This window comes from Setaria viridis, chromosome 9 (assembly GCF_005286985.2).
Source record: "Setaria viridis chromosome 9, Setaria_viridis_v4.0, whole genome shotgun sequence".
Classification (NCBI taxonomy): Eukaryota; Viridiplantae; Streptophyta; class Magnoliopsida; order Poales; family Poaceae; genus Setaria; species Setaria viridis.
Window position 1 is genome coordinate 31,439,621 of NC_048271.2, and position 11,325 is coordinate 31,450,945.

At 45.6% G+C, this 11,325-nt stretch overlaps 1 protein-coding gene across 1 annotated transcript; it reads left to right on the forward strand.

Moving 5' to 3' along the window:
* The first annotated feature begins 9,038 nt into the window (after nt 1-9,038).
* Nucleotides 9,039-10,724, forward strand: LOC117839991 (cytochrome P450 76M5). The gene has a single exon (XM_034720444.2). The coding sequence runs from the start codon at nt 9,083-9,085 to the stop codon at nt 10,598-10,600; it is 1,518 nt and encodes a 505-aa protein (XP_034576335.1). The 5' UTR covers nt 9,039-9,082; the 3' UTR covers nt 10,601-10,724.
* The last annotated feature ends 601 nt before the right edge of the window (nt 10,725-11,325 follow it).

An 11,325-nucleotide genomic window follows, 5' to 3' on the forward strand; every position in this document is an offset into this window, starting at 1 on the left:
AACAACCTAGTTCAAACGGATTTAAAATTGGACCTGCGGTTTATGAGATATCGCATTTTTTTCCATTTAAATCAAGAAAAGATTTCCTGCATGCATGCTTCCTTGTGGGTGGTTTGAGCTATGAGGTGGCGTCACATGGTTGGTTGGCTCCATTTAGTTTTTGCATGCACGAGCGTGAACTTTGTTAATGCAGGACCAGTTGGTGCGCGGGACGTGTGGAAGGTCTTTGCATTTGCTGTATGGAATGCACACGCGCGTGTATGGAATGCACACCGTGTAGAAAGGATTTTCCACATGTATATAAGAGAGAGACATGATTGTAAAGCAAATTTAGTGCCAACATCTCGTAGGCACATATGCTAGCTAGATCATTTCTAACTACCCATGGACGTCCATATATAGTCCTCGAACTGTCCAAGGCATCATCAGCAATATACAAAATAAAATCTGCATTGGCCAATGCTACACCAAAACTAGCACAAATTGCTGGTAATAACTTATTCACTCAATTTTTCTGCCTGACAAGGACAACGTCAAACATGAAGTACATCAGAACACCTAGGAGGATGAACAGTACACCATCAACTAAATCCTTTTCCTATCCTCAACTTCAGTTCCAAGCCTTTCATAAATCGTGTAGTAAACTATCCTAGCTAAAGCTTTCACCCGACACAGCTCCTCTTCCTTCTATCTCAGTTAACGGTCCTCCTCTTGAATAGCCTCCTCTTCACACTTCAAGCAGAGCTCCACATTGTGACAACGAGGCCTTAAACTCTATCGGCTCACTCCTCATCCATCCCGTGCAGAAAGTTGCAATGCTCGTTCGTATCCTACAGAAATAAGATATAGATTATTACATACAATAAAATAGAACTTTATATCGGGATTGGCCTTAGTGAAGTCGCTACTTCACAAGACATAGATCAGTGACGGCTAAATACATATTAGCAACAGACATTTCTCTCGTCACTCAAATGTCATCATTAATGTGATTCACATTAGTGACGAAAATCAAACCGTCACTAATAAATCTTACCAGTGACGGTTTATTCACAACCCACGTCGCTAATACGTATCAATAGTGACGTGTTTTATGAATGTTCGCATCATTGATGTTTATAGCAGTGATGCATTTTCTCCAGTGAATGTATTTTTACAACCCGCGTCACTAATATATATCAAAAGTGACCCGTTTTTATGAATGTTCACGTCACTAATGTCTATAACAGTGATGAGATTCTTGAAAAAATGTGTCACTATTGTGACCTACTAGTGATGGCTTTTACATAACCCGCGCCACTCATACATATCAATAGTGGCACGTTTCTGAAGAAACCGTATCACAAATGTGACCCATTACTAGTGACGGCAGTTAGACAGTGACGGGTTTCTAAAAAAATGGTGTCACTAATAAGTACGGAAAAACTTTTATTGCAAAGATTAGCCACTGCATAAATACATGTATACATTCTGTGCAGCAGCCACTGGCCCCTGCGTGCATACATGCTCTGGAGCAACCACTGCATTGAACCAGCCAATAATCACAGGAATATACATCACACATGCATATACACATGCATTGAGGTCTCATTCTTATTAAACGAGATATAATATAAGAAAATATAATGCTATGATACTATAAGTAAAAAGAAAGAGGCGAGATATTTCATGTAGATGAAACTGGGTGTACACTCTTTTTAATACTTAAAATTGTTCCACACCGATATTGGAGTAAAAGTTTCAATTCATCTAATGATCTCACTACCGGAAACAGGAGAGTTACCCAGTGTAAAATCTTTGCCGAGTGCTTTTTGTCGGGCACTCGGCATACATCTCGTTTGCGGAGTGTATAGGCGTAGACAATCGGCATCCATAATACACTCGGCAAACAACATATTTGCCGAGTGTCGCGGAGAACACACTCGGCAAAAATCCAGACGACACTCGGCAACGATTTGACACTCGGTAACTCTCCAGCACATGGCTCGCACATGCGCCGTCCGTCAGGGCAGTGTGCTGGTCGTTAGTACTTTGCCGAGTGTCCGTTACCGACACTCAGAAAACTAAGAGGTTGCCGAGTGCTTCCTCTCGACACTCGGCAAAAGGTCAATTTTGCCGACTGTTTCTGTAGGCACTCAGCAAAGACAAAACTTTTTTTCACCTCTGCCCTCCACACTTTTTCTACTCCCCACATACGACATTTGGTACTGCATGTTAAAAGTTGGTCTATTTATTGGTCTGTTTGCTATTTTTAATGAATTAATTTCATTAATAGGAATTTGTTGATTTAAGTCAAATTTTAACTACAAGTGATTGAAATAATGGAATAAAATCAGTGAAAAAATCATATTCATGTTATTGAATCCGGATTGAGGTCTCATCCAGGAAATGGAAAAAAAAATTTGAACAAAATTTTGAACAGTTTTTTCAGAAAACACGACCACGAACATGTGGACGAATGGTTTTTAAATTCTAAAAAAAGCAAACAAAGTCTGCAAAATCACAAGATTTGTCAAGATGTCATGATATTATATGTGGAGGCTGTGGTAAAAAATTGAGAAGGTTTTGCACAATTTCTGACATATGATGCTTACAAACCGACACATCTCCCGAGAAGATTCGTAGAAGTTAGAAAGGATCCGGTAAGATTTGGAGTCCAACTGACACTTGAATTGGGGTTTGACTTCAAAGCTTTTTGTATAGGCAACATACAACATAGATTGGTTCATGTCAAATTTTGGGAATTTTTCGGATCTGTTAGATAATTTTTATTTATTAACTGCAATTATAGATTTTAATAGATATAAATTAAATTTGAGCTATAACTGCATGAAATAATGGAATAATATTAGTAGAAAAATCAAATATGCATTTTTGAGTGAACTTGACAAGGTTTTTCCAAAGTATATCGGAAAAAGTTAGTAAAACACGTTATTGAAGGAGTATACATGAAATATAAGTGTACTTTGTCAAGTGTTTGCAGAAGACACTCGGCAAAGATAATAGTTTGCTTAGTGTTTTCACTAGACACTCGACAAAGTATGGCCATGGGCCCGCTGACAGGCGTGTGTACCATTTGAAAATAAAAAAAAATTAAACATTTACTTTGTCGAGTGCTAGATCGCGGGCACTCGGCAAACCCTGACTTTGCTGAGTGCCAGATCGCGGGCACTCGGCAAACCTCCTGACTTAAGCCCCCCGGCCTTCTCACTTGAACGCTCACGCACCCAAACACTTAGCCGCTAGTTCTGCCCTTTCCGGCCCCGCCACCACCCGGTTTCACTTCCGCTGCTGCCGCCGCCCTCCGCGGCTGGTGTGTTCACGGGAAGTTCCCATGCCCAGTATGCAAGGCTTCTTTGAAGTTCCTTTGGTTGACAAACGGTGGCAAGTATTTTTCATTCGACAAACATCGAATTTTCCTCCCTCCTGGCCATCCATTAAGACGAGACATTAAAAACTTTATGAAAGATTTCGTAGTTAACGACCCCACACCGCAGATGATGAGCTTAGTCGTAGTTCGTGCTCAGTTAGATGCTCTTGAGGTCAATAATCAAGAAGGTGGTTTTGTGGGATATGGCGAGCAACATGCTTGGACTCAGAAGTCGTGCTTGTGGAACCTCCCCTATTTCGATAACCTTCTTCTTCCACATAACATTGATGTAATGCACACTAAAAAAAATATTGCTGAGCCAATTTTTGGTACAATCATGGACATTCCTTACAAGATAAAGGATAACGTTAAGGCTAGAGTGGATCAAGCAAGGTTATGCAACAGACCAAAGCTAGACATGGCGCCTCCTAGAGCCGGCAAGTCGTGGAGAAAGCCTAAGGCCGATTTCGTCCTGATGAGGGCCCAAAGGAGGGAGGTACTAGAATGGTTCCAAACGTTAATGTTCCCTGATGGGTATGCAACGAATCTGAAGAGGGGAGTGAACTTAGCTACTATGCGAATCAACGGGCTCAAAAGTCATGATTACTACATATGGCTTGAGCGTCTACTTCCGGTGATCGTTTGAGGCTATGTCCCTGAGCATGTCTGGAAGGTGCTAGCGGAGTTGAGCAATTTCTTCTGCCAGCTTTGTGCCAAGGAGTTATCTCATACCATGGTTGCAGAAATGGAAAGAATGGCGCTTGTGTTGCTCTGTAAGTTGGAGAAGATCTTTCCACCCGGCTTCTTCAATCCGATGTAGCATATGATTCTGCGCCTCCCGTATGAAGCACGAATGGGGGGGCTGTGCAGGACCGTTGGTGCTATTCAATTGAGAGATGTCAAAAGGTTCTTCGAACTAAATGTAAAAATAAATGCAAAATTGAAGCATCCATTGTAGAGGCATACATTCTGGAGGAGGTGTCAAACTTCACAACAAAATACTATGCTGACAACCTTCCTAGCATGCATAATCCACCCCCTCATTACAATGACAGCGAAGCTAAATCGAGCCTTAGCATTTTCCGAGGACAACTCAGAAGTGCAAGTGGTGCAACATAGAAGACCTTGAAACATGAAGAGTGGCACACTATCATGCTGTATGTGTTGACCAACCTATTCGAGGTGGAGCCGTACATGCTGTAAGTTCTCAACAAACTTGTTCTCAAGTAGTCACTATTCTGCGTCCAACTCGCATGTTTCTTGTTGGTACAGGGAATTCCATCGTCACTTCTGGCGTAAGTTAAGGGAACCTACCCCGCACAAAGCGGAGACTCTTCTCAGAGAGGGTGCGGGAAATGGAATGCCCAATTTCATTTCTTGGTTCAAACATAAGGTACAATCCAATTTAGCTCATACTTAGTTTGATATTACAAGTTGCTCGTACATGCGAATAATATAACGAACCACCCTGCTTGAACTTGCAGAGCCAAACCGATGCGTCTATGAATGTCGAGTTGAGACAGGTTGCCGATGGCTGTGCCTATAGGGTCAGATTGTTTACCGGTTATGACGTCAATGGATATCGCTTTCACACAACAAGCCACGTGCAGAGTCGGCCCAATCGAAGAACCACAAATGCCGGAGTTTTTACGCCAGGCTTTGATGGGGTCAAGTACTACGGAAGAATTGAAGAAATATACGAACTAACTTTTCATGGTTGCAAAGTTCTTAATCCAGTCATATTCAAATACCATTGGTTTGATCTATCAGTCGTGAGACGGGCCCCTAATCTTGGGCTAGTTGAAATTCGGCAATCATTCGTCTTACCAGGAGATGATGTCTATATTGTGGCTCAACAAGCCACGCAAGTTTATTATTTGTCATACCCGTGCCAAAACGACAACCGTATTAAGGGTTGGGATGTTGTGTACAAGGTATCACCACACGGTAAACTACCTGTACCAAACAATGAAGATTACAACATTGACCCCAACACATATGACGGAGAGTTCTTTCAAGAAGATGGGCTCCAAGGGATTTTTTAGATTGACTTAACCGAAGCTATCGAAATGGAAGTAGAAAATGAAAGGGTTGTTGACGAGGACGCTGGAGATGAGGTTCATAATATGAAGGAGTTAGAATTACTTCAGTGATTACAGTTAGGACAGGACATTGATGACGACATTCCTCCTTCAGAGCACGGGCATGATTTTATCGACACGTGTGATAGTGATGATGAGACTTATGATCCAGCTAATCTCGATCATGACGATTATTTCTAATACATGTATGGGCCGTACTAATTTATTTATTATTTGTCATACCATGTTATTTTTTAAGTATGTTTAGTTTATTTTGCATATCTTCCTAAGTATGTTTTGTTTATCTGTGCTGATTGGTTTACTCTTTTTAATTGCAGGTGATTGAACAATGGTGGGCAGTACGAGGAAGATCGTAGCGCTTTACGAAAAATTCAAAACTGCAGCTTCAGGGTCAGCTTCAGGGTCAGGTACAGGGTTAGACACATCAAGGGGTCGAGGGAGGCGTCGAGGCAGGGGTGAGGCACTGGTCGAGGAAACGGAGGAGGCACAGGTCCAGGGTTGAGGCAGGGGTTGAGGAAAGGGTAAAGGGGTGAGGCCCCCGTCGCCTGTACCTTCGCCCCAGTCATCTGAGGTGGAGGAGATACCTTCCACGCACACCTCTAGTGACGAGGCAGAGGTACAGGAGGAGCAGGAGCAAGAGTAGGAGCAGAAGAGGGAGAAGGGGGAGGAGGCAGGGGATTTGCAGTCCAAGATCTGGTTGTGAGGTCCCTCGTCCCTCCCGAGGCGACTGATACCTCTTCATAGACGCCCACTGATTCAACCCACTGGGGCAAAGTAAGTTACTTTACATATTCTCAATAATTTTGATATGTTGAAAATTACAATAAAAACTAATAATTTATATTAATCACTAGTGCAGGAGTTAGATTAAGCTCAGTGGGGGTAGCCACAACCGCAAGGTCAACGGCATCCTTGGTCTTTTGTGCAGGCTACACTTCCCTAGCCTGGTGGTCTTTTGTGCAGGCTACACTACATCGTCGCTGCCGACATCGTTGATCGTGACCACAGGACATTCACCAACAAGGCGGAGCAGGTGAAGGCCGAGCTGTGGGTAAGTATTCCCAGCACTACATTGCTTAATACATCACCTTCGCTGGACATTCTTGAAATAATAATTGTATGCATCGCGTCTATATGCAGGACTTCTATAGATGCTAAGAGGGACCTGGCCTCCGTCACTGAACAAGCCACCAAGAAGCTCGTCAAGGACATGCACTACGAGGTGTGGGTTCAGGCCATCATCGACTTCTATACTGAATTCAAAAGGATGAAGGTCAAAACAGAAGAGGCAAAGATAATGAACCTGACCAAGGAAGAATTCATGGCGGGAAATACAGAATATTAATACTTACTTTTTTTTAGATTAATTGCACTTAATTTCTTTTGTTATATGTCACACATTGATGATGTAGGTACCTCCGTGGTGGTGCCGAGCGCATACCCGGTGCTGGGAACAAATGGTGGACGTGTGGTTGCAGCCCGGGTGGTTAGAGCACCACATTGCTTGCTGGGAGCGGCGTCTGCAGATGCCATATGCATCACACCATCAAGACAGCCTGAGTCTTGATGAATACAAGGAAAAATGGGTACGCGAATTCATTTCTTTATTCTAACGCTCAATTCTGCATAATTTCTAATCATTTTGCATTTTTCACTGCAGACGTCGTCACATATGGCCAGGAGTGCTCCCGGTTGAAGGCATGGGTTATGTTCAAAAAGGGCAAGGCGACGGCCGACATCGACTTCAACCCGGAGGACCAGCCCGAGGCGTACAGCCATCCAAGCATTCACAACCGCGTCACTGAGTACACAGCAATGGCAAGGGAGGTTCACGGGCTAGAGTTCGATCCGAGCTCCCAGGATATTGATGCAGAAATTGTGATGAGGGTGGGAGGAGGCAAGAAGCATGGTCGGTATTGGATTGGCGATAGCATGATCGACACTGCTAGTACTCCCACACTCTCCCAGATCCGAGCAAGGAGCATGGACTCGAGCCCCACGATACGGGCATGGCCGACCACTGCACAGTTACAGATGGAGGCTCTGCAGGTTATTTCTGTTTGTTTCATCTTTCGTTGATTTTTACGTACCTTTTGCTTTGCAATAAGACATTGGGATGAAATATTGTAGGCCTAGGTGGAAGTAGAATGGAAACGATGGGAGGACCTAGAGGCACGAATTGAGGCGGATCGGCAGATAGAAAGGCAGAGGACGGAGTTGATGTTCCAGTACATGCAGAGTGTTTTTCAAAGTTTAGGTCAAACTCCACCACCTATGCCACTGAACCTATTCCCTCCACCTCCACCTCCTGCAGCTACTCCTGTGAGTCACTTGTCAACCTTACAATCAATCTGGAATTAAACTTGAAACTAGCGGCACTAAAAACTTACAATAGAAAAGTGACTAATGCAATCTCTTTAACTTTGTGCAGAATCAATCGGCGGGATCCAATGCTTTCTCGGAGCCATCATCTTGGTCGTAGTGGCCACCTACACATCCTCCTCAGTGACTTGTTTGAATGGCTAGTGTGTTAAGCATACTTGAGAATTACTTGTTTAGACTAGAACCTATATATACTTGTGAATCTTATTTGTGTGCCTGCGATGCTTGTGATGCAATTTATATGCCTGTGATGATTCTGTGATTGTTATTTGAGAGGGGTCCTTTATAAGTAACGAATCTGTAAAACAGGGTGGGGAAGGACACTTTGCAAAGAGGCCAATTTCTGTTATTCTGGGACTACTTTGCCGAGTGCTTTCATTACAACACTCGGCAAAGGCGCCATAAAATGCTGGCCTACCGCCAGCTTCTTTGCCGAGTGCCACGCCCACGACCCTCGGCAAAGTATAAAAGTTCGCTGAGTGTCGAGAATATAGCACTCGGCAACATATAAATCTTCACCAAGTGTCGGGAAGACGGCACTCGGCAACATGTAAATCTTTGCCGAGTGTCGGGAAGACTGCAGTCGGCAACATATAAATCTTTGCCGAGTGTTCTTCCATCTAACAGTCGGCAAAAACTCCATTACCGTGACAGTCCGTCACCACCTTTTTTCCGAGTATTTAGTTTTGCCGAGTGTTTTTTGACACTTGGCAAAGGTTTTGCCAAGTGCCCGACTTTTAACACTCGGCAAAGATACTGTTTGCCGACAGAATATTTGCCGAGCCCTCTTTGCCGAGTATTTTTGGGGCTTCGCCGAGTGCCTGGGCACTCTGCAAACTTACTGTTTGGCGTAGTGTCTCTCCATTCGGTGGATCGCTTCAAATGTCAGTCTGTAAACGACAAGATTGGATTACATGTTATGTCGAGACAAATATTGGCCGGCCTTCCAGTCGTACAATCAATATAATATCCCTACTAATCTTGGAATTTAGCTCTCCAAGCTTATTTTCTGAAAATGACGTGCTTGTTACCATTTGATCTCTGATGGATAATAATTTCTCTAGGACATTGGTTCGTTGAGAGAACGCTCAAGGACTTGCAATTATTTAACGGGCGCCGTAAGTAAGAAGGTTATCCTAAAGAACTCTAGAGTTACGGCCCGGATTAGCTATTTCGCTTAAATATAACTAGACACGGATGGACTCACAGCCTACACCAAAAAGAAGAAATGGAGCGGCAGCTCTGGTTGCTATGGGCAGCCCTTGCCGTTCCTCTCCTCTACTGCCTTACCAACCTAAGACGCCGTCTGGGCACCGGACGGCGGCCACTGCCCGGCCCAACGCCGCTCCCGCTCATCGGCAACCTCCTCGACCTGCGTCGTGGCAACCTTCACCACACGCTCGCACGCCTCGCGCGCACCCACGGCCCGGTGATGTACCTCAGGCTCGGATTAACCGACGCCGTGGTGGTTTCCTCACGCGACGCGGCGAGCGAGGCCTTCATGAGGCACGACCGGCGCCTCGCCGGACGTGCCATCCCAGACATCGCCCGCGCGCTCGGCTTCTCCGAGCGCGCCATCAATTGGCTGCCGAGCTCCGACCCGCACTGGAAGACCCTGCGCGGCGTCCTGGCCACGCACATCTTCTCCTCGCGCGCCCTCGCCGCGGCACGGGGCGTCCGCGAGCGCAAGGTTCGTGACCTGGTGAGTTACTTCCGTGCCCGCACTGGGCAGGAAGTGTACGTTGGCCGGGCCGTGTATGGCGCTATGCTCAACCTCATGTCTAGCATCGTCTTCTCCGTCGATGTCGTCGCTGACATGGACATGGACGCCGCCGCCGGGTCCACGCAAGGGATACGGGAGCTCCTGAACGACCTCGTCAGCTCGGCCGCGAAGCCGAACGTGTCTGACCTTTTCCCTTTCCTCCGACCGTTTGACTTGCAAGGATGGCGTCGCTGGACGGCTAAGAAATTGGAGAAATTCTACCGGTTCTTGGATGACATGATTGACCGCCGGCTGACGGAGGACTCGGACTCATCATCCAGGGACAAGCACGGTGACTTCCTCGATGTGCTCATCCAGCTCATGTCCGCAGGAAAGCTGGCTCGAGGCGACATCACATCTCTTCTGTTCGAGGTCTTCGCTTCCGGGACCGATGCCCTCGTGGTCACAGTGGAGTGGACAATGGCAGAGCTCCTCCGCAACCCAAGAGTCATGGCCAAGGTGCGTGCAGAGATCCAGGGCACCCTCGGCAGCAAGGAAGCAATCGAGGAATCCGACGTTGCCTGCCTGCGATACCTCATGGCCGTTATGAAGGAGGCCATGCGGCTGCACCCGGTGGCGCCTTTGATGTTACCCCACATGGCCATGGAAGATGGTGTGGAGATCCAAGGCCACGCGGTGCCCAAGGGCCACACCGTGATCTTCAACACATGGGCCATAATGCGCGACCCGGCAGCTTGGGAGAGGCCGAATGAGTTCATACCTGAGAGGTTCATGGACAGACCTGAGATGGTGTTCAAAGGGAAAGAACCCGAGTTCAGCCCGTTCGGATCCGGCCTGAGGCTGTGCCCCGCGCAGCCAATGGCGGAGCGCGTCGTGCCACTCGGACTGGCGTCACTACTGCACGCGTTCGAATGGCGCCTGCCCAACGGTTTGTTGCCAGATGAGTTTGACCTGAGCGAGAGATTTAACCATACCAATGTTCCAGCTGTCCCTCTCAAGGCTGTGCCCTTCGCGATCACCTAGTTACATTGTCTATTAATGTGTTGAATATATAAACAGGCACCATGTTGTGCTTCTGCCAGTGTATAAATGGCCAAGCCCATTCGTTTTTGTCACTTATTTTTAATAATATAACGAATGTTGCAAATGCAGAAACTATATCATTTCTGTTACTACATAGAGCGTCCACATAGGCCATAGCATCATTTTCACAATGTTGTGGATCCTACAATAGTATTCAATGAATTTGTATGTGACAGGGATCATAATCAAACATAGTGCTTGAGTAGATTCGAGAACATGATAGACACCCAGGTAACGGGGACTCCTCAACATTTAAGTCAACTAGTTCCAATTATTTCGTAAGCCACCTATATAGAAGGTAGTCCAATTTGGCGCTTAGTCCACTAATATAAGTATGTGTTCGGTTCGGAAACTAGGATGGATGGTCCTGTCCTTGTTTTTCTGAATAGGATCGCCCTATCTCATGTTCGATTGAATGGGATGGGTCATTCCAGATTTTTTATTTGATTGGAGAGATTGAGAGTGAGGGATGGATACCGATTTTAACACCGTTAGCAATGGACCCATATGTCATTCGTGACCCCACCTGCATTCTCTTTATTTCCCTTTACTTTTTTCCCTCCTAGTCTTACCTCCTCCATTGGAGAGCAGCAGTTGGCCGCCGCTCGAGTAAAATAGCAACAGTTGGTAGTTTACATTAATGATATCCATATTTGGTTCTTTCA